The sequence below is a fragment of the Thermobia domestica genome, chromosome 17, assembly GCF_964235325.1.
Source record: "Thermobia domestica chromosome 17, izTheDome1.hap1.1, whole genome shotgun sequence".
In the NCBI taxonomy this organism is placed as follows: Eukaryota; Metazoa; Arthropoda; class Insecta; order Zygentoma; family Lepismatidae; genus Thermobia; species Thermobia domestica.
Genome location: NC_137470.1, coordinates 16,207,725 through 16,233,162, shown reverse-complemented (window position 1 = coordinate 16,233,162; position 25,438 = coordinate 16,207,725). Strand labels below are relative to the sequence as shown.

General features: G+C 39.4%; 1 protein-coding gene across 1 annotated transcript in view; it reads right to left on the bottom strand.

The window, feature by feature from the left end:
• The window catches only part of LOC145673942 (uncharacterized), a 109,071-nt gene extending 84,001 nt beyond the window's left edge, over window positions 1-25,070 (bottom strand). Inside the window, exon 1 of the mRNA XM_081743757.1 lies at window positions 24,974-25,070. Within this exon, the coding sequence (XP_081599883.1) occupies window positions 24,974-25,070 (97 nt within the window). The remainder of the gene's footprint in view (window positions 1-24,973) is intronic.
• Window positions 25,071-25,438: the final 368 nt, after the last annotated feature.

The following is a 25,438-nucleotide window of genomic DNA, read 5'->3' as shown; positions in this document are numbered from 1 at the left end:
AACCAAAGACTCTACGCACCAGAGGGGCCGCGGTGGCTCAGTGGTAGAGCGTTCACCTCTGGTGCTTGGGGTCCCGGGTTCGATCCCAGCCCTCGCCAAGTGAACTTTGTGGTGGCCAAACACCGTGTGCGTGCGTTTCCTCGGGGTTCTCCCGTTTCCTCCCACTTTCTTCATTCCACCATTTCATTCATTACTCATCATCACCGTCTCCTTTAGCCTAACCGGCATAACGGTGGGACGTAAAACTCAAAGATTTCATTTCATTTTTTTTCCCACGCACCAGAGATGAGGACTTTACCGCTGAGTCACTGGTGTCGTTAGCTTTTTAAATCTGGGTTGTCGGATGAATCAAAATCAAAACCCTCTTTCCGACAAAAGTTATATACAAAGTAGTATAGTTTCTTTAAATATATTTGACTAAAATCTGGGGGGCGTGTCCCGTCCGATCCCTCCCTAACGACGCCCGTGACTGAGTCACCATATCCCCGAACCTGAAAGTTTTTTTTTTCCTTATACTAAAAGTCTGTTGTATGAATTACATACATATATGTATATTGTGCTTTGATATACAAATGTTTTTTTTTAAATTTATTTACAATAATAGTGCTACATGGCAGTCCTCATTCTTGACCTATCTGTTGCCAAGTTTTACCTCTTAGTGGCTTGTTACAGTAATATCTGTGCAACATATTATACAGATTCTCTTTGGCGTGTACTAAGTTTATCAACTTTGTTTATCCGTTGTGGTCACTTAATAAAATGTTACGAACTGAAAGTGACTATTGGCGTGTCTTATTCACATTAGTTAAACCTATGCACAATGGTCGAAGCGAGACGGTATGCGGTGGTATGCCATACCGCCTTTGTTTTTTCAGTGATGAAGTCATACCGTCTCTGGTTTATCAATGATTAAAATATACCGTCACTAGAAAGTAAATATTTAATAAATCTATACCTTTAATAAATCTATTTTTATACACAGTAATTGATAAATAACTGTGCACGTAAAAAAATTTTATTTCATATGCAGAAATAATTTCTAAGTTGACAACACCGAAATTTTTGTTATCTTTTTCCTATCTTTTGTTTTCGAAATGAGGTGTCTTCAAAGAAGTCCGTCTAGTTTATATTTTGATGCGCCGTACTGAATTGTTTCTTTGTTATGTATATGTGTGTGTCTTCTTGCCTTAATGCATATAAATACCATGTTATGGGCAGATTTAGGGGCTCTGGGGGCGAAACTTCCGGGGGTTTGGAATGCCCCACAGTCAAGTGGAAGAACCTGGAGTTTTCCCGCAGGCAATTGTTAATATCTTCATTCGGTTTTTGAGTATTTGCGTGTATAATTATCTATAATACAACATAAGGGGATATTTCTTATTTCCTTTTCAGAAAGTTCTAGACAGGGGATCGAAGTCTCTCCATATATCCCGCTCCGTTACTACAAAAAAGCTCTCCAATGGTTTTCAGTCATTATCCAAATAGAAATGCAATCTTTTAGGCAACATACCCTCACTGCATTTCAACATTGAGGTAGCCGGTATGTCGAGTCAAAATTGTAATAAAACATACCGCCTCTGCCTTTTTTCCACTTTGAACACTGCCTATGCAGGAAATCAAGCACCAAAGTCCGAACGATCTTCGTCAGTACAGACACAGTGGCACTGTTTCTGGTGCCCCCACGTGATTACGTGCAGTGCCAAAACACAGAAGATCGTTTCCTTTTTTTAGGGGGGCGTGGTGGCTCAGTGGTAGAGCGTTCACCTCCGGTGCTTGGGGTCCGTGGTTCGATCCCCGCTCGCGCCGTGTGAACTTTGTGGTGGACAAACACCGTGCTCGTGGGTTTTCTCGGGGTTTTCCCGTTTCCTCCCACTTTGTTGATTCCACCATCTCATTCATTTCTCATCATCACTGTCTCCTTTAGCCTAACCGGCATAACCGTGGGACGTAAAACTTAAAGATTTCATTTCATTTTTTCGTTTCCTTTTTTGTTCCATACCACACATGGTTTCTATCAAGCAGGACAAAAGTATTGCAAAAATCAAATGTTTAATATTCAACATATTTTACAATTTTTGTGTGTTTCTAAAGGTGATTTTACATTAAACTCCTTTACACAGTCATGGCAGGTGCGAGTTTTTTTGCCCGTATATATTAATATAGTGCTGCCAAATATGAATTTCGACTAAATCCCTTTCCACACTCTTGGCATGTGTGATGTTTTCACCTATTACGTAGATAGGTAATTTGTTACTTGCCCTTAAATAGTATTTTGGCAGCGGTGCCATTTTAGGCAGCAATTGACACCCTCTGGAGGTTGAGGTATACTGTATATACACTTCTAATCAATAGTATACTTCTATACATTTGCTTTTAATACTCAAATTAAAAGTCTTTTAATTGAAATAGCTTTCCAACGGTCTCAGAATGCTGAATAGAAACCCCCTTTGACACTCAAACTGGGAACTACGTGCTTCGAAAGTATGCATGTTAGTTATGGTAAAATAAGTTAATATTTTTCCAGATATAAAAATGCAATGAATAAATCATTATTACAAACTTTACTTTCAAATCTAACAGTTATATACTGCATCCCCGCTTCCAAACCAGGGAAACGGAATTTTTAATACATCAAACAATCTCTTTCGAATGACTCTTGTACTATTTAAGATTCTGTTTAATAGAAATATTTGTGTTCCATACACAGTACGTCGTAAAAGTAACGGAACTTTTTTCTTTACAGATAACCTTTATCGCCATCTATTGAAGCAACATATCATCGGAAAGGTTGGCATCTACTCAACAAAACGAGACCACAATCATGAGAACCGATTAAAGGAGTGTCAAGTTATAGCAAGAAATGTGAGTGTATCCGATGTCACCTCGTCACAAAAACACGATGGAGCAAAGAGCTAATATTGAATTTTGTTTCGAGACAGGTAAAACATTTACACAAACATTAAAAATGATGAAACAATTGTATGGTGATGAGTGCTTATCTCGTACACGTGTTTTCGAGTGGTATACGCGATTCCAGGATGACGGCAGACCGAAAAATAAAAATCATAATGAGTTGGTTGAACAAGTGCGTGAAATGATCGCCCACGATGCGTATTCGACTAGGAGATGGATGGCGGAGGAATTAAATACAACCAAAGACATGATTCACGAAATTTTGACAAAGGATTTAAAGAAATGGAAAGTCTGTGCTCGATTTGTTCCGCACACCTTAATTGACGACCAAAAAACATGCTCGCGTTGAACATTGTAAGGACCTGATTAAAACAGCCAGACGGAACAGAACTTGTAACTGGTTATGAGACTTGGTGCTTCAAGTACCACCAGCAAACAAAACGCCAAAATGCTACGTGGAAGTCACCAGATTCTCCGAAAGCGAAAGAATTGCGTTTTTGAAAGTCACATGACAGAACAGTGTTAATTTGTTTTTACGAATCCAAAGCTATTATACTTCGGAAATTCATTCCACAGGGGCAAACTGTTCATGGAGAATATTATTTGGATGTTATGGAGCGTTTGTGGAAGCGAATCGGTCGCGTAAGGCCCGAGTATCGAGAGCCAGGCAATTGGTCTTTATTGCATGACAATGCACCATGCCACAGACCCGTCGGAGTTCGTGACTTTTTTTTTTTGGCTAAAAAACAAATCTGTGTGCTTTCACATCCTACGTATTCGCATAATTTGTCTCCGTGTAACTACTAGTGATGGGTAAATTCCCGGGAAGATATTTTTCGGGAATATTCCCTGGGAAGATTCCCAAAATGGGAATTTATCCGGGAATTTATGTTCAATCAAAAAGAAAATTGCATTCTATTACTATATTATGATTTCAAAGTTGAATTAATTTTTATATCACAGCATATTATTACTGTTGTCCACAGAGGATTCTTTAAAATGTATATTCTGAACGGTACTATGTTCCTTTATTAACACTTTATTATATTTAGAGAGTACGCATAAATTTATATTTATTTACAATATGTTCTATCAATTAAATGTGTGAAAAAATTATATAGTAACAGTTTAAATTTATATGTAAGTGGATTTGCTCAACTTGACTCTATTACTGATATTATGAAAACATTAAATTTATAAATTAATTAAGATATGTTTAAGTGAATCCCAAAGTAAAGTCCGGGTAGGAAAATTTTTGTCCACGAGCTTCCACGTCGAAAATGGCCTGAAACAAGGAGATGCGTTGTCGCCATTATTATTTAACTTTGTGCTGGAATACGCCATAAGGAAAATCAAAGATAGCAACCAGGGCCTAGAGTTGAACGGCATTCACCAGGTTATGGCATATGCTGATGATGTAAATTTAATAGGTGATGATAGGAGAACAATAGAAAGAAATCCAGAGATCTTATTAAACGCTTGCAGGGACATGGGTTTAGAAGTAAATGCAGAGAAAACTAAATACATGGAAGTGCGTCGGGACCGTAATACGGCAAATTGTGGAGGCGTTAAAATATTAAATAATGCTTTTGATAAAGTGGATACTTTCAAATATTTAGGATCAATATTAACAGACGAAAATCATATTCACGAAGAAATTAAATGTCGACTAAAAGCAGGGAATTCATGTTACTACTCGGTTCAAAATCTCTTGTCGTCGCAAATTCTGTCGAGGTATTTGAAGCTTAAAATATATAAAACGATAATCATGCCTGTTGTTCTGTATGGTTGTGAAACATGGTCGCTTACTCTGAGGGAAGAACATAGACTGAAAGTATTTGAGAACAGGATCCTGAGAAGAATATTCGGACCCAAGAGGAACGAGAATGGGGAATGGCGGAAGCTTCATAACGAGGAACTACATAGTTTATACGGTTTACCCAACATTGTTAGGGTCGTCAAGTCTAGGAGGCTTAGGTGGGCAGGTCATGTAGCTAGAATGGAAGAAAGTAGAAACGCTTTCAAAGTCTTGACTGGTAGACCCATAGGAAAACGACCATTAGGAAGACCTAGGCGCAGATGGGAGGATAATATTAAGATGGATCTCGCAGAGATAGGAATACAAAGTAGAAACTGGATGCAATTAGCTAAGGATAGAAGTCAGTGGAGAGCTTTTGTGAACGCGGCACTGAACCTCTGGGTTCCATAGGCCATAGAGTTAGTTAGTTAGTTTAAATTTATAAATGTTATAAACCAATTACATTGGGTAAATGCTAGAAGATACATGTCTCACCAATTTATGAACATTTGCGCATACATATTTATGTTCACAAAATTTTCAAGATACTTACTTATCTTTATATTTTAGCACGTAACATTGCCATACACGACCTTTCATTCTACCTCTTTCTCGAAATTCCATACGTTAATTCACATGTAAAAGAAGTCCGAGACAGACCGACGTGTATTGCTAATGGTGGTTCAGGTTTATTAATAGTCCTTCATCCCTATTTCTACATAATTCTCAATTATTTTACAAAATGGTTCCTTTTCATCATTTGTAAATTATTACTTTGCTAATTTTGGCTGTTCTTTAGCATTGGGGGCTAGCTTTTGCACCTACTTTTTTGCGATATTCTATTCCAATGCGGTTGTTTTATGGTTTCATACGTTAAATTACGTTACCAACATTAAATTCAGACAGCATTGCAGAGCGAGCGTTAGTGAATGAAGGCAGGTAAGAGGCCCGCATGGCACGTTATTTTCTATATTCGTTACCAACAATTCACTTTCTTCTCTCACATAAATCACTTCCACTTACCTTTCCGTTTTGTATAAATCCCCTACTGCTCTAAAAAAATGTGTTCGATACTTTCTTGACTACTTGAACATCACAATCAACTCATTTCTTCCGTAAATCGTCCTACTTTTTGCTAGTTTTGGCCCTCCAATATTAAACAATTACCTTACTTTTTCTTGCAAATGGAAATGGAACTTTAAAAATCATATTATTAGTTATATAAAGTACCGTCAAATAATTTAAAATTTTTTAACCTCCAAATTCTTTAAAACCCAGAAGTAAATCATAATATATTAAAATAAAGTAATTAGTCATATAGTTGTTATAATTTGGAAGATAAAGTAAAGAAATGGAAACAAATTCTTTCCCAGGAATTTATAGGCTAGGGAAAAAACCTGGGAATATTCCCATATTTTAAATTCCTTCCCACCGGGAATATTCCCACTGCCCATCACTAGTAACTACTTTCTATTCCCAAATTTAAAATTGGCCACATAAAAGGGATATTTTATGACAATTTTACACACGTCCAGTCTGCCGTGACAAGGGTCATTGAGGCGATTCCAAAAAAAGAACATTAAAATCTCTATGCTAGCATTGATTAAACGGGCCCAGAGGTGTATTGATGCGGATGGGATGTATTTTGAATAGAAAGAACTACACTTGGTAAAATACGTAATTCTTTTTTAAATTTAATATCTTCACGGATATTCCATCAAATGATGCCACATATTTATCGGGAAAATAAACCGAATTTTTTTCACAAAGAAGAATGGGAACTGAAGGTAAGTAAAAATAATATTCTGAAGCACTTGTTTTTACTTACCTTCAGTTCACACTCTTCTTCGTAAAAAAATTTCAAATTATTTTCCCGATAAATATGTGGCATCATTTGATGCCATATCCGCGAAAAGGTTAAAAAATCCGTTATTTTTCCGACATACTCTGTATGTAGATACTATATCTATATCTATCTATCTATCTATCTATCTATCTATCTATCTATCTATCTATCTATCTATCTATCTATCTATATACAGGGTGAGTCAAAATAAGTGTTACAAGCCAATATCTCGCGAACTATACATCATATAAGAAAAATATTAAGAGACAATGTACAATACAGAGGGCCCTAAGAAATGAGTCAAACATTAGATTTCCCCCGCCCCCCATTTTGGGGGGAGGGGGGTGAACGTGAAATTTTCAAATGGGAACATAGGTCGAGTGATACCTCGTTCGAAAGAGCTTGAAAAATTGAACAATTTTTGTCGGAAACAATTTTTGATATGGGGCACCGTTTTCAAGATGGGCCCCAAAAATGGTCCTGTATCCGATAAAATTTCTAGTACTTATAAATAAGTGTTACAAGCCAATATCTCGCGAACTATACATCATATACGAAAAATATTAAGAGAAATGTACAATATAGAGGGGCCTAAGAAATGAGTCAAACACTAGGTTTCCCCCGCCCCCCATTTTGGGAGGAGGGGGTGAACGTGAAATTTTCAAATGGGAACATAGGTCGAGTGATACCTCGTTCGAAAGAGCTTGAAAAATTGAACAATTTTTGTAGGAAACAATTTTTGATATGGGGCACCGTTTTCAAGATGGGCCCCAAAAATGGTCCTGTATCCGATAAAATTTCCAGTACTTATAAATAAGTGTTACAATCCAATATCTCGCGAACTATACATCATATACGAAAAATATTAAGAGACAATGTACAATATAGAGGGGCCTAAGAAATGAGTCAAACACTAGGTTTCCCCCGCCCCCCATTTTGAGAGGAGGGGGTGAACGTGAAATTTTCAAATGGGAACATAGGTCGAGTGATACCTCGTTCGAAAGAGCTTGAAAAATTGAACAATTTTTGTAGGGAACAATTTTTGATATGGGGCACCGTTTTCAAGATGGGCCCCAAAAATGGTCCTGTATCCGATAAAATTTCCAGTACTTATAAATAAGTGTTACAAGCCAATATCTCGCGAACTATACATCATATACGAAAAATATTAAGAGACAATGTACAATACAGAGGGGTCTAAGAAATGAGTCAAACACTGGGCTTCCCCCGCCCCCCAATTTGGGAGGAGGGGGGTGAACGTGAAATTTTCAAATGGGAACATAGGTCGAGTGATACCTCGTTCGAAAGAGCTTGAAAAATTGAACAATTCTTGTAGGAAACAATTTTTGATATGGGGCACCGTTTTCAAGATGGGCCCCAAAAATGGTCTTGTATCCGATAAAATTTCCAGTACTTATAAATAAGTGTTACAAGCCAATATTTCGCGAACTATACATCATGTACGAAAAATATTAAGAGACAATGTACAATACAGAGGTGCCTAAGAAATGAGTCAAACATTAGGTTTCCCCCTCCCCCCATTTTGGGGGGGGAGGGGAGTGAACGTGAAATTTTCAAATGGGAACATATTGTAGGTCGAGTGATACCTCGTTCGAAAGAGCTTGAAAAATTGAACAATTTTTGTAGGAAACAATTTTTAAAAATGGGCACCGTTTTCAAGATAGACCCCAAAATTGGTCCTGTAAGAGATAAAATTTCCAGTACTTATAAATCGGAAACGGCTAAGTAGAAAAACATGAAACAAAAAATGAAAAAGGTAAACGCCATAGGCAACGTGGAATGGTGTTGTCGTGGTGCCCCAGGACCCCATCATGGGGCCCCGGGAACAATTTTAAAATTTCAAATCTGAATATAGGTCGAGTGATACCTTGTTTGATAGATTATGGAAAACCAAACAGCTTAGAAAAAAAAATGTTTTGATTTCGGGCAAGCCTGTTACAAAATGGCCGCCGGAAATGGTTCCACATTCAGATAGAAAGTGCAGTGTTCAAACTGAGTGTTACAAGCCAATATCACGCGAATTATTGCATCAAATAAAAAGTGTTAAGAGTCCATGTACAATACAAACAGGCCTAAAAATATGTCGAACACGAGGTTCCATCATCATACTGTAAGTGAATAACAAGTAAAATTTTCGGAGGCAAAATCGACCTATAACGTAATAATAATAATAATAATAATAATAATAATAATAATAATAATAATAATAATAATAATAATAATAATAATAATAATAATAATAGTAATAATAATAATAAGAAGAAGAAGAATACGCAAAATAATAATAAAACTAGTAGTAATAATAATAATATGAATGAAAATAATAAGACAATGAATAATACTAATACGTATGCGCAAAAAGACGTCGTTCCTCAATCACTACAATCCTATGAGAAAGGGATAGGAAGGTACCTATTAGGCCCTACTTGTAGGCAACATCTCAGCATGTGCCCAGTTAGAGTAAGGAAAGCCCGTCAATGTCATTGCCTGGGGAATGGAACCGATGGCCTTCGGAACATAGTACAACGATAACGTTGTATATTGCATTAACAATCTGTACCATCTTATAATAAAAAAAGGATCAGAGGCGAATTATTTGAGCCGTTTTATACAAAGAAAAGAAAGTTGCAAAGAAATATCTTTAGATTATTTTTGATCGTCAACTATTAATGTAATCGCTATGGAAACGTAATAAATGTAAGTGTAAGTGTGCAGACGTAGAAAGAACGGGATATAAACTTTGGTGATAAGTTTTCCGTATAAGTAAACGAACACTATCGTATTGATATTATTAGTTTGGGTAGCGTTTGAATAGAGCAATGGCGGTGTTTGATCATTGTGTAGATATGTTGCTGGTGTTGGGGGAATGTAGAAGAAACTATCGTAGCGCGGCACGAATGTATGCAATGCGCTATCCCCAACGCCAACAAACATCTCACATGGCATTTCTGCGATTGGAGAGACGTTTGCGGCAACATGGTAGTCTTGTCCGGGGACGAGGTAGGGGTCGTTACCGCTCTGCAACCAATGAAGAACGTGCAACAGGAATATTGGCAGCAGTGCACGTAGACCCACATGTTACCACGAGATATCTCGCTCAGGCCAGTGGAGTTAGCCAAAGATCTGTAGTGCGTATTTTGCACGAGTACATGTTTCATCCGTATCATATCATCTTACATCAGGAACTATCTGGCAATGATTTTCATGCCAGATTGCAATTTTGTCTATGGTTGGAAGGTATGGAAAACAGACAGCGCAACTTCATATCCACCATCTTGTTTAGCGATGAAGCTACATTTACAAACACAGGACACGTAAATCGACATAATATGCATTATTGGGCTAGGGAAAATCCACTATGGCAGAGAGAAGTTGCTCATCAGCATCGGTGGTCTCTTAATGTATGGTGTGGCATCCTTGGTAACCATATCATTGGGCCATATTTTTTTGATGGACGTCTTACTGGTGATACCTATGCCGCATTTATCAGTGATTTACTATACCCGGAGTTGTTAGAGAATATTCCTTTCGCTGAACGTATAAGAATGTGGTATCAACATGATGGTGCTCCAGCACACAACGCACGTCAGGTCAGAGCCTTATTGGACCACCGTATGGCGAATAAATGGATTGGGCGTCGAGGTCCTATTCACTGGCCTCCACGATCTCCTGACCTAACCCCACTTGATTTTTTCCTCTGGGGTTATGTTAAGGATCGGGTAATGTCCAACGTACCAACAACTACTGATGATATGAAGGCGCGTATCCAAGGTGTGTGTGCATCTATCACTCCAGAGATGCTACATGATGTACGAACATCCCTATGCCGCCGCTTACGGAGGTGTGTGGAGCAGGATGGAGGACATATCGAGCATCATTTGTAACATGGTAAGTGTTGAAATTATTTGCTTTACAGTGATTGAAATTACAATTTTTAACATCGCACATACCCGTAGAATTACTAAACGTTATCCTACTACTTTACAGGATATTAGGTTGTGGTAATGCTGTTGTGACAGGCTTGTCTGAAATCAAAACAACTTTTGTAGTAAGCTGTTTGGTATTTCACGATTTATCAAAGAGGTATCACTCGCCCTATGTTGCGATTTGAAAATTCCATGTACACCCCTCCATACAAAAGCGGGACGAGGGAACTTCTTTAACACAAATTTCAGGCTTCCTGTATTGTACATTGACTCTTAACACTTTTCTTATTTGATGCGTAGTTCGTTGCGTTGATATTGGCGTGTAATACTCAAATTGAACACTGCACTTTCTATCTGAATGTGAAACCATTTTTGGCGGCCATTTTGAAACAGGCTTGCCCAAAATGAAAACAAATTTCGTACGAAGCTGTTTGGCTTTCCACGATCTATCAAACAAGGTATCACTCAACCTACAGGTATATTCCCATTAATAATTTTGAAATTGGTCCCGGAGCCCCATTATTAGGGCCCTGCGGACACCACGACAACATCATTCCACATTGCCTATGATGTTTCCGTTTTTTATTTTTTGTTTAATCGTTTCCTACTCATACGTTTCCGATTTATAAGTACTGGAAATTTTATCGGATACCGGACCATTTTTGGGGCCCATCTTGAAAACGGTGCCCCATATCAAAAATTGTTTCCTACAAAAAATGTTCAATTTTTCAAGCTCTTTCGAACGAGGTATCACTCGACCTATGTTCTCATTTAAAAATTTCACGTTTACCTCCCTCCCCCCAAAATGGGAAGCGGGGGAAACCTAATGTTTGACTCATTTCTTAGGCCCCTCTGTATTGTACATTGTCTCTTAATATTTTTCTTATATGATGTATAGTTCGCGAGATATTGGCTTGTAACTCTTATTTATAAGTACTGGAAATTTTATCGGATACAGGACCATTTTTGGGGCCCATCTTGAAAACGGTGCCCCATATCAAAAATTGTTTCCTACAAAAATTGTTCAATTTTTCAAGCTCTTTCGAACGAGGTATCACTCGACCTATGTTCTCATTTGAAAATTTCACGTTTACCTCCCTCCCCCCAAAATGGGGGGCGGGAGAAACCTAATGTTTGACTCATTTCTTAGGCCCCTCTGTATTGTACATTGTCTCTTAGTATTTTTCTTATATGATGTATAGTTCGCAAGATATTGAATTGTAACACTTATTTATAAGTACTGGAAATTTTATCGGATACAGGACCATTTTTGGGGCCCATCTTGAAAACGGTGCCCCATATCAAAAATTGTTTCCTACAAAAATTGTTCAATTTTTCAAGCTCTTTCGAACGAGGTATCACTCGACCTATGTTCCCATTTGAAAATTTCACGTTTACCCCCTCCTCCCAAAATGGGGGGCGGGGGAAACCTAGTGTTTGACTCATTTCTTAGGCCCCTTTGTATTGTACATTGTCTCTTAATATTTTTCTTATATGATGTATAGTTCGCGAGATATTGGCTTGTAACACTTATTTTGACTCACCCTGTATATATATATATATATATATATATATATATATATATATATATATATATATAGATATAGATAGATAGATAGATAGATATAGACATAGATATATATTCTGAATAAAATTACGACGGAACAGTTGTTATTTCATGTTCATGATAAGTTTGTTTCGTTGAATTAAAGAAAATAATATATGCATTTTCTTTTTAAAGTTAAAATCCATTGTCGATCATATCAGGGTCACATATCTTAAAAAAATTGAGTTTTATCTTATTACGTTATGAAAATAGTCAGATCCTGCAACATTGATTTCCTTCCTTCTAAGCACGTATTCACCTACTCGCAAACATAAAATTTTCTTCTACATAATGGTATACGTGACTGCTAATGCATATTCTTTCTACGAGCACCGGTATTACAGAAAGAAGAGAATCTATTAGACCAGCCAGTGGTCGTCGAACTTCTGAAGCTTCTGAGCTACAAGTACCGTTTTAAAATCCTACTGTGAGCTACGAACCAAAATAATTACATTTTTTAAAAAATCTTACATTGGTTTATTGCCTTATGAACTTACATTTCTACTCAATATGATATCAAACTATCCAAGTTCACATATTACGTAACGCTAGTTTTGATCAATTTTTACCCCATCCCTTCCCCTTGTTACACTTTGTAACGTTAGGCCGAACCCTTCCCCTCGTTATTACGTAACACTTTTTGATTTTTGTTTTTTCACCAATTTTGCTTATTTTTGGGGTTATTAAATAATAATAATAATAAAAAAAAACTATGGTTAATGGTCTTCTTGTTCACCTCAATCATAGGTTGGTGGGCAACATGGAAATTTTAAAACTTTTCTCTCGCTTGGGAATAGAGGTACTGTTTTATACTTTGATAAAATCTCTTCTTTGTAACTGCATCTAGATATTTTATTCTTGGTCTTCCTCTTCCTGGTTTTCCTTCGGTCCTTTTCCCTCTATCAACACGGTTATCAATCTGAGTGCCGAATAAGATGGCCAACCATGCTCTTCTTTCTTTTTTCTATTATCTCCATGATTATGTTTAATGTCAGTACTTTCTATTATAAAATGTTTACATTCTGAATATACAGGGTGGCCCATTTGAATCCTTCCACGGAAATATCTCGAAAACGGTTGAATATAAATGAACTGAACAAATCTCAAATAGAAAATACCATGGGGCAAATCGAATGGTTATGTCGCGGTGCCCCCCGGGGCCGCTCTTCAAGGGGGCCCGAGGCCCAACTTTAAAATTTTAAAAGAAAGCATGGGGCGAGCGACATCTACTTCGATAGATCTTCAAAAACTAAAAGGTGTTGTGGCAAAAGATTTTTCATATCGGTCATCGTATTCAAAATGGCCGCCAAGACATTGTGCCTGTATCAGATAAAACGTCCAGTACAGGCCCGGACTAGCCCAGGTGGCTAGGGGGCGATCGCCGCCCAGACAGGGGCCGAATCAAAAGGGGGCTAAATGAAAATTTTAATAAAGAGAGAAGGTCAGAGGAAACAGGAAAAATGTGGAAAAAGTGTGCGACAACCAATATTCTTGTGAACAATCACGGTGGCAATCTGCATACATCAAATTCTTTGAACGTTTCACTCACAATTCGTTGCGACTCACGTCTTCTTAAAGCAAGAATGGAAGATGCCAGCTTCAGAGTTATGTCGGTGAAAGCAAAAGTAATAGTGAAATCCAACATGCTTCCTGTTGCGGAATATAGAAGAGAGCCGAAAGTATAATGGCTTGGCAATACAATTATTGAAAGTTACTTTCTTGCCCTAGGAAAAGTGACTATTCGAAACATAATAGAAAGAAATCTGAGATCATTTTCGTGATTTATATCATGGCGTTGCGCCACCGCCTCTAACAAGATCCCGTGGTTTTGTCATTGTTGAGGCACTCATGAGTGTTTGGTTTTATCTTCCAGTAGTTACCAATTTTAGCAGCCCAGAAGTCAAGCCGCGGTTAAGTTATTCAATGTCACACTGTGTGGTAGCGGCAGGCCCGTATTTAGGTAAGTCCTATTATGTGCTCGAGAACAGGACGGCAGAATTTGTGGAGCGGCAAAATTTTGGATTTTTTTTAAAGATTCACAATAAAGTAAAATTTAAAACTAGCAAGCGGAAGAGTCCCGCGCAAGTGTGAGATAATATGTTCACGTGTTTAATTTGCTCTAATTAAAGTAGTTACTATTTAGCTAGCTTATCTTATTATTATTAAAAAAATATCCTCTCCACTCAAAGAGGTGAGGATGAGAGCACCTCCGTGGCTAAGCGGTTAGCGTACGCGCCTTTGGCGTGGGAAGCCCGGGTTCAATTCCCGGCGGGAGCTCATGTGGTTCGGATTTCACGTTAATCAGTAGGTCCACGTCTCATATAGCCTCGCTGCTGAACGGGACGCTAAACTCAAAATCAACTCAACTCAACTCAGAGGTGAGGATGAACTTGAACATCGTGAAAACTGATACTGTTAAACTCAGCGACCTCGAAAACTGAATTCAACACTAATAACTGTAGTTTTTGATTTCCTTTAAAATCTCGCTAACTCCCTGGAGAGAGGAGTATAACCTTGAAAACGAATTGAATTAAAACTGTCACTATTCATCCCAGCGACCCCAAAAACTATGAATTCAACTCTAATGTTGGTCGTTTTCGGGGGAACGCAAATTATTTAGAGCACGGGGCGCACAATATATAAATACGGGCCTGGGTAGGGTATGACCTTATCGTGTCGTTTCGAAAATTACTCTGGAGACGGAGGTTAGTGCTATTGAGACGAGTGGATGATAAATTCGGACTTCTTGAATCTGCAGCGTTGAAAAGTGAAAAATTAGTAAATTCTCTGTATGTAGGCGCTTCGATAAAACTGTGGCTACTGTTGAATTCGGCTTCACGGTAGTCGTGTATTCGAATACTACACTGTAAAAGATGAGGTGTTGAAACAACACAAAATGACTACCACTTTAGCGTGTTACTTGTGTGTTAATTCAGCACCAAGCACATCGCCTTCTGAGCATATTAGAAATAACTCGTTACTACCTGAGAGAATTTGCATTAGTATTTATCGTTTAATATGAGCAAAGCTTTGCGAAATATATTTAGCACTTGTGCCAAGTAACAAATAATGTTCCATGTTTCCTGTTATCGATCACAATAATGTTGTTGTAAACCTGTGAATCGTGTGACAACAGTTCTGCCATCTTCTGTTCATACGTGCTAAGACACAATCATAACAAATAAAGAAAATAGTTGAAAACACTGCTATCTGTGTAACTGTTGTCAGATTATTCACAGGTTTACAACAATATTATTGTGACCGATTACAGAAAACATAGAATGTTATTAGTTACTTGCCATAAATGCGAAATGTATTTCGCAAAGCTTTACTCAGATAAAACACTAAAAAAAAAACTATGCAAATACTCACAGCCAATAACAAGGTATTTTTGATATTCTCTGAAGGCGATATCTTGGTTCAGAATCACGAGTTAATTCTCTTGCACCAAGCTGGGTTTCCACCTAACTATAGCATTCTAGATCCCTGTTACGTCTCAGTACTTCTATATATAACAAATTCAATCGAGGCAATCCATCTAGTCTGGTCACATTCGATCTAGAAAAGGCGTTCGATAAAGTTTGGCACCAGGGTCTTATATACAAGTTATACTCTTTTCAATTTCCCCGCTCTTACATCAGAGTTATACATTCCTTTCTTACAGCCCGACTTGCCTACATCTCCATCAATGATGCTCTGTCCTTTCCAGTTTTTTGAATTCTGGCGTTCCACAGGGATCTTGTCTTTCACCCCTATTATATTTGCTGTACGTATCAGATTTACTCACTACTCCTAACGTACAACTTTTCCAGTTTGCTGACGATACAACATTTCTGGTTGTCGATCGGACAATTACTACTATTTAATATTGCCTCCAACTGGCCATTGATGCTTTTGTCGACTGGTGCGACATCTGGCAATTGGATATCAATGCTACGAAAACGAAAGCGTTCATTTTCTTGCCATCTGGACGACGATCCCAGGTCCCTCGAAATCCCCACTTGCTACGTCTCCATGTTGACAACAGTCCGGTTACAATCCATAGTACTCTTAAATATCTTTTCGCTGTATTTGACTCCAAACTCACTTGGATGCCTCATCTTCTTACTGTCATCGAGAAAGCTAAAAACCGACTCAATTTACTAAAACGCCTAACAGGTACCACGTGGTATCTAAATTCTTCTCTTCTTCTCAATACATACAAGGTTTGCATGCGCCCAATTCTAACTTATGGCCACACAGCCTGGATATGAGCTCCTGCTTATATCATCTTAAGTTAGCCATTTTGGAACGCCATTCGTTTCGTTTAACCTTTCGCATCCGTCTCCAACATCCGACACGCCTTCTTTGTGTGTGCATCAATTTTCCTCCACTATTATCACATCTTGAGGCCTCCGTACAAAGTACATTCAGAAACGCATTGAAGCTGCTCATCCCATATTACTGAGCATTCTCCGCAATGACCGAGACTATGACACTCCCGCTGTACATTATCAAACACCTCTTCAGCATCTGATGACCATTTACCATCTCAAGATCGGCCAAGACAACATTGATCCAGAAGTTTTTGACATTTATCATCCTGGCACAGTTTCACCACTCATCTATCCATCTCATGCACAGTAAACCACCCACTAACAGGGCTGTCTTTGTCTCCATTAGGAACAGAAGATAACAGCATTTGTCTTACTAACCTCACCCATGTGTTGTAGCGTCGTATCACTTCACCCTCATACCATCCATCATTACAGATCTAATGACTGTCGTATACTTAGCTGATAAAAATAATGCTTAGCTTTCATAGATCTCCATGTAGTCACCTAACCACCATATATTTGATGTATCTATTTATTTCAGGCACCGTAATTCCAGCAAGACCATAACTTGTTTGCCAGCCATTCAGTCTGGACCAGCATCCACTGCAACTGAGGCTTGTCCTCACTCAATTGATGACCCTCCCCATGAAAATGAAAAAAGTTTAAAATAAATTGATAATTAAATAACACCTAGACCCTCTAATGATAACTTGGACCTCTTATGCTATTCTCTGTAACTCTTACCGAAGAAAGGGCGCAACCCTTTGAACGGGTAAACGTTAGAAAATCTTGGTGTCACCTTACTCTAAAGCTCTCAAATTGCCGGCACAGCAGTCAAAGAAACAGCCGGATATAACCAAACAAAGTTTCCATACATCATCAGCAAAGAAAACTTCGATTCCCGCTGCTGCCACTATCCAACCCGTGATTACGAATACCGAAGACGCTGAAGCTTCCACTTCTTTCCACACCCTGCAAATTACTGCCCTTCACCAAGATAGTCCTAAAGAAGACCTGGACTTAAAGGCCGTTCTTTCCTTACTCAAGGGCTTGCCTTTTCGCAAAATATTAACCCATATTAAACGTGGTATCTCTTGTTTCCGGCAAGCTGCAGACTCAACTTGGCTGCAGTAGTAATAGAAACAATAGGGGAAATGGATGACGATGGCTCTTTCTAAATCCAATGTATTGCATCACACATTTATCCTTGCTACTTTTAATGCAGATGGCCTCGAGGGACAAAAGCATACGCTTATCAGATTTCTAATCCAACATAGAGTCGATGGCATGTTTATACAGGAAACACACTTTACTGCTCGAATCACTACTTGACGTCTACCAAATTACATTGTGTACAGACAGGATAGAGTGGGCAGACAGAAAGGAGGATTGCTACTTATAATTAAAAAGGCATTCTCAGTCAGGTTAATTACAATACCACCCTTACTTACTTTGGAGGCACTTGCTGTTGAGTTAATAACTCCAGGAGTTCCATTAATATTGGTTACCGGGTACAGGTACCCGGCCACACAACTAGAACCCACAGACTTCGATATTATAGCTAACTTAGGGCCAAAAGTCATCTTAGCTGGAGATCTTAATGCTAAGCATGGAGAATGGAACTCCCTTACTCCAAACACTGCTGGAGATGCTTCACACCAATATCTACTCACGTCCAACTTCGTCATCAGTGCTCCACCAGACCCAACTCATCATCCGAAGTTCGGCAGACAGCCCGATGTGCTTGATGTCGCTCTTTGGAAAGATGTGTCTTTTACTGTCCATTCTTATGTCATTTCAGATTTAGACTCTGATCACGATCCAGTCATTTTTCACGTCTCACGCCGCAGCCTCCCATTCTGCCCCTATCTTTTAGCAAATGGATACTGACTGGGATGTATTCAAACAAGAACTGAACACTATGATTGATCTACGAGATCGACAAGCCACCATTGAAGACATCGATCAAGCGGTTTCTCACATAACATTAGCACTTCGAACACTAGAGGCAGCGAGCTCCACTACCATAATCTCCATAACGCATACAGGTCAATGCGACAGTCTCCATTTGCAAATCTATCTTCTTTTAAAACGTTGGGCTAGACGCCGATTGCAGGCACTACACCAGCATTCAAGACTTTGTGGAATAAACTGCGCGCGAAAATCAAGATGCTCACTCAACGTCAAAACCAACAGTACTGGGAAGACACTTTTCGAAATGTCACACTAAACGATCGCAAAATTGGAACATACTCCAGATGCTTACAATGTGCTACGAGCTAGAATCCTTTAAGGACCACAAGGACTGACTCAAGACCCTAAGTCGGAAGCGAATATTTTCGCTGACTCTCTGGGAGAACAGTTCCCGCAAAATAGAGCACGTTATGATCCCAATTTCAAACACAAATCCTACATATGATATCACTTTACTTAATCCTCGGGAAATAAAATATCTGCTGGCCAAGACAGCATCTGGGCCCCATGGGATTTGATCTGAGATCCTGAAACACACAACAAGAATCTACTGGTCTTTTTAACCTGTCTATTTAATGCCATATTTCAATTATACTATTTCCCGAAGACCTGAAAAGAAGCTCGTATCATCACCACCCCCAAACCTGGAAAGAATCCACTACTCCCGGAAAACTATAGACCAATAAGTCTTCTGTCATACTTGAGTAAACTCTTTGAACGTGTATTTCTCTGGAGGCTGAAACAGCATGTAGATACGAGAGAGCTTGTATCATTTCATCAGTTTGGATTTCGTGCTCAACATAGCACTACTACACAACTCATACGAGTAGTGGATCACTTAACAGTGCCTTTCAATAGAAAACAACACACCCTTGGAGTCTACGTGGATGTTTCCAAAGCGTTTGATAAAGTCTGGTTAGCAGGACTATTATATAAACTATACACTCAAGGTTTTCCAGATCGTCTTCTGCATTTACTTCGGTCCTACCTTATTGGCAGAAAATTTCGTGTGTCTGTTAACGGTGTCAAATCCACGTCTAGACCTATCAAAGCAGGTGTTCCACAGTGCGCTGTACTTTCACCGCTTTTACCTAATTTGTACACAGCAGATCTCCCGAACCTACCACATTGCTTTTTCGCCACATACGCCGACGATATTGCCTTTTTAACAACCAGTAGCTCTCTTGCACAGTGTTACATCTATATGCAACATCAACTCCTAGGTTTTCAGGAATGGGCAAGACGTTGGAGGATTAAAGTAAATGCAGACAAAAGCTGTGCTGTTATCCATAGTAGGAGACGCATCCACGCCCCTCGAAATTTAACCTATGAGAACGCACGCATTCCTCACGCTACGCACGCCAAATACTTTGGTGTGACTTTAGATCGTTGTCTAACGTTTGCTGCACTCATCAGATACATAAAACAGAAAGCATCACGAAAAATCTCAGCGTTGTACCCCATCTTGCGCTGTAGCTCCCTTTCTCACGAGGTCCGAGTTAACATCTTCCAGATAATTGCCCTGTCTACAATCTCTTATGCATGCCCTGCCTGATAACATGCATCACGCAGTCACGTACAAACCCTCGAAAGTGTACAAGCTCGAGCTGGTCGTATAATCACTGGTCACGACAGATATACAAGAAACAGCCAGATCCTGGAAGATTTAGAGCTACCCACTGTCAGAGCCGTTCTACGGCATGTCCACAATAAGTTCTGGCGCACTTTACCCAGACATATAAATCCAGCTATAGCTAACATCGGCACCGAATGCGCTCTGCGGAACGTCCATCGAACACCACGCATTCAACATCTTTCCAGAACTGGTAATGAGGTCATAATCAGCTACTCTGCGACAGTTGCAGATATAGACTCTAATACATAACAAAACAAAAGTAACATCCAACTAACCACCAGCATATCTTGATATATTCTTAATACCACATTACTCATGGAGTCAGGGGCTTTGGCCCGATACTCTATCCATAACCACAAAATTACCGTGGTGTCGCGTTTAGACTGGGGCATTTCCTCACTTAGACCACTACCCGAATGGGTGATCGTCAACCTACTACCTGATACCTATATTCGTTGTATCATCTTTCTGTTTGCTCTATCACTCTCTATGTCTTCTACAGGACGAACCTCTGTTGATCCCGGCACTTCTGTTGTATTAACTAAGGTGTATAAAAGAAAGGAACGTTGTGCTAAAACAATTCCTGAATGTTCACGATCGCCTCATTTTAAAGAGGACCCCCAGTCACATTCACCACGAGCTAGACGTCATCACACACTCAATGAATCGTCTTCAGCAATTACTTCTGGTCATTTCAATATGGATAAAGACTTTCCATCACTACCTAGTTCGCAAAATCGACCTTCAATCAGTAATCTACAGGCTCCAGTAACTACTTCATTCTTACTTACCAATTACGATCCAAAATATCAAGATCTCAAGCAGCTTTACCTTCGTCTCGACCCGTTTGGGTATCATCATTAAGTCTCCTATTCCCAATCTGGCTTCTTCACTTCTTAACCCATTCATATGAGGTCTTTGGCAGAAACGCAAATCTTTCTAAGCTGGCTTAAACTCGCACCAAACAAAAACCACCACCACCACCTCTTTGTCATCAGAAGAGCTCCATCTGACTACACAGATGAGGAGATTGCAAAGGAACTCAAACTCGACAAGCGCTCTATTCTTAAGTGCATCCGCATCAAAAACGCTTCTGGAAACACCTACATGGTCCGTGTGCTTACAAACTCCTCAACAACTGTTGGCAATCTTCTCTCACACGGAAGTAGATGGGCGGCACCTGACAAACGGTAGCAGGAGTTTACTCGTTCCGTTTTATGATCACTTTTTCAACCCCTTAGCATTAGACTATGTAACATAGCAGAGCTAATACAAGAGTATGACTTATTTTCCAACCCCTATTTTAACATAGCAGAAATTACATAAGACTACGAACACATAGAAGAGCAGAGAAAACATAAGACTCATTCCCTTTCATGAGCATTTTTAGGGGTAGACTCGTTCCCTTTTATGATCACTTTTTTCAACCCCTATTTTAACATAGCAGAGAATACGAACACATAGGAACACACAACTATTTAACATAGCAGGGCTGTACTCGTTCAACCCCTATGAACATAGCAGAGCTAATAACCACTATTTAACACATAGCAGAGCAGATAATAAGGATGTGGACTCGTTCCCTTTTATGATCACTTTTTCAACCCCTATTTGAACATTTTACCATAGCAGAGACTACGAACACATAAGACTACGTAACATAGCAGGGATGTATTCATTTCCTTTTATGAGCACTTTTTAGGGGTGTATTCGTTCTTTTTTATGATCACTTTTTCCACCCTTATTTTACTATAGCAGAGAATACGAACATATAGCAGGGATGTATTCGTTTCCAACCCTTATTTTAACATAACAGAACTAGTAAAAGAGTACGGCTTATTTTCCAATCCCTATTTAAACATAGAAGAGCAGAGAATACATAAGACTACGAAACATAGCAGGGGTGTATTCATTCCATTTTATGATCACTTTTTCAACCCCTATTTTTAACTATAAACATAGCAGACAACGAATACCTATGTAACATAGCAAAGGGGGTGTGAACACACAACTATTTAACAAAGCAATGATTACATAGAAACATTCGTTCCCAACCCCTAATTTAACATAGCGGAAATGACACAAGCATGTCCCCAAACTACTGACCATCGAGAACAGAGGTCAAACTCAAAAACGGAGTCACATTTAGTAATAGGTCATCAAAGACCACATGTCCCAAAAGTGTTGACCATCGAGGTCAAAGGTCAAAATACTTAAAACCTAATAACTCAATATTAATGCACTTTAAATAAAATAAAAAAGGAACGGTACGAAAAAGTTACCTAACATTTGTATTGAGAAGCTTAAACATCTTAATGTTGACTTTCAAGCAACCTATTCTGATACCAACTGTACATTTTAATTCTGATGTGCTGCAGACAGTAGTGTAACCATTTTACGTATCCCCACCAGAAACTCAATTTTTCATTGCCTTCATCATGGAATTGAACTTTCTATTTTTGAATATTCATTCCTTGTGCCAACTCCAACCTCTCTTTGAGCAACTGCTCAGAGAAGAACATGTTAGTACGTTTCTCCTCAACTAAACTTATCTGACTCCACGTCTCCATCCCAGCATCCCTGGCCATCAGATAGTTCGCCATGATAATGCACTCCCAGTATGCCGTGCAAATGGTGGGGTTGTCATTGGTTTTCCTTCCAGCATTCCTTTCGACAACATATTTCTGCTGTTCCCAATCTCCATGAATATCTCATTTTCACTCTCTATTTTAGAGATATGGCTGTCACTGTCGCTACTCTCTATGTTTGCCCTGGCCATCCCATTCCGCACGACTTTTTTCATTTTATCTCTGTAAATTTCCGCTCTTTCATTGTTATGGCCGATATCAGATTTCATAGCCGCTCAGAACAACAACAGGATTTTCGAACCTATATTAACCACTCATACTACTGACTTTATTCATACTCTTCCAGAACCAACTCGCCCTGTCAGTAATACCACACCTGACGTGGTGATAACAAATAAAACACAGTTCTGACCAGAGCAGAATGAAATATATTAAAAACTGTACTTACAATGTGTTACAGTTTTTAATATATTTCATTCTGCTCTGGTCAGAACTGTGTTTTATTTGTTACTCTACTTATCCAGAGCCATGGAGTTTGTTCATTGTGGTGATAACATCATCCAATCTCTCTCACCGTTGCACGATCTCGGTCTTAGATCATCTTCCCGTTAAACTGTCGCTGATCCTGCAACGCTCTCATGTCAATTATCAATCTTTTCCTGCTCACACCACCTCTCTTTTCAACAAGGCCGATTGGGTTAGTTACCGCTCCCACATCGATACAGCTCTTGAAACTGTTCCGCCTCCAACTAGCGAAACTGAAATTTATTCTACTCTTGACACTATCACCGACAGATTCATCTTACATCTACGAAATACACACTTTAGTCTACCTTTCATCCACACAAACCGCCCCTTCCGCCTCAATACCTTCCTTTAATCAGGCGCTCTAGACAACTTTATCGTGATTTCACCCGTACTGGCAACCCTGAATCCTTTAGGCTCCATCGTCAATACCAACGTACTGTCCATAATTATCTAGTAGCTTACAAACTCCGAAATTGGATCAAAACTTGCAATTCTCTCCCTGACTACTCCCACATTACCAATTTCTAGAAGCGTTTCCATCAACTTACCGGCGAAACCACACGTACTACCTATCCACTTCTAGATGATGCACTTCCTCTTCCCAACAATACTGCTGAAGCCAACGCTTTTGCCACATACATCCAGGATATATTCACTCCTTCTGAACCAGATCCAGTATTTCGCCGACATCCCACTGACACTTTGAATCTTTTGTCACCCGACGTTCAACCTCACCCCAATCATCCATTACCTCTCCACAATCCACTTACAACTCCTTAAACTGTTCCTGATATCCAGCATACCATCTCCCAAAAGAAGAACACTACCCCTGGCATAGACAAAATTATCTACCGCCACATCAAGGAAGGTCCCCATGTATTGCTTTACCTTCTCTCCACTATTTTTACTTTCATTCTTCTCACTGGCTTCTATCCTCTACCTTGGAAAACTTCTACTACCTTAATGTTTCTCAAACCTGGCAAACCCGCAGAACCTGTCCCTTCACACCACTCTATCCAACCCACTCTTCTGTTTAGCAACATTTTCGAACGTATCCTCGTCACTCGCCTTCACACACATATTTCAGCATATAATTTACTACCTCTCCATCAAGCAGGTTTTCGTCCTTTCTTTAGCATCTCCGATCAACTCCTCCGCCTTACTACTTTCATCACTAATCAGTTTAACACATCCAAACCTTCCTGCCTCATCTTATTTGACCTCGAGAAAGCTTTTGACAAAGTCTGGCATCTTGGCCTCCTTTATAAACTTTTCTCCTTTCACCTGCCCCACTGTTATATTTTACTCACTATCAATTTCTCTCCTGCACAATTAGCTATATATCAATCAATAATCACCTTTCCCACCCTATCTTCCTTCATTCTGGAGTCCCCCAAGGATCAGCCCTATCCCCTCTGCTCTATCTTCTATATGTCGCAGACTTTCACACACTTCCCCCGAACGTTACCCTCTTTCAATATGCCGACGGCACTGCCATTTAGACACAGGAAATACGATTCAACGTATTAATCATTATCTCCAACCTGCCATAGATTCCTTTCTTTATTGGTGTCAGAAGTGGTGTTTTACCATCAATGCCGCTAAAACGCAAGCGATTATCTTCTTACCGTCTGGAAAGCGCTCCCGTGTTCATCTTAATCCTACCCATCTCCATCTCCGTATATCCCATGCTCCTGTTACCATCAGCAAAACAATCACTTATTTCGGTATTACTTTCGACCAACATCTTAAATGGACTCCATACCTCAAGTACATCTGTGCCAAGGCTTACTCACGCGTTAACCTTCTTTGCCGCCTTACAGGCACTACCTGGGGTCTTTCTGCTGTCACTCTTCTTAATACGTACAAATCTATCCTTCGACCAGTCCCTACGTTCGACTTTACAGCTTGGATCCATGCTGCCTCTTCTTTCTATAAACGCCTCCAAATTCTAGAACACCACGCACTCCGACTTGCTTTTCGTATCCGTCTTCCCAGCCCTACCCGGGATCTGTATGACCGTACTTCGTTTCCACATATTCTATACCACCTTGAAACACTCCGCGTACACTATTTCTCAACGCTTCCAGAACCATCACCCCTTACTTTTTGACACCATGCATACCGACGCCACCTTCCCGAAACCAGAACTCCTTCGCCATACACCGTTGCTTCTGCTTTTCTCACTGTATCATTACTCACTGCAACCTGACAGCATTGATTTTCCTGTCGTTGCCGATTTCCTCACTCATCTCGATTCACCTTACATTTTCCCATGTATTGCAC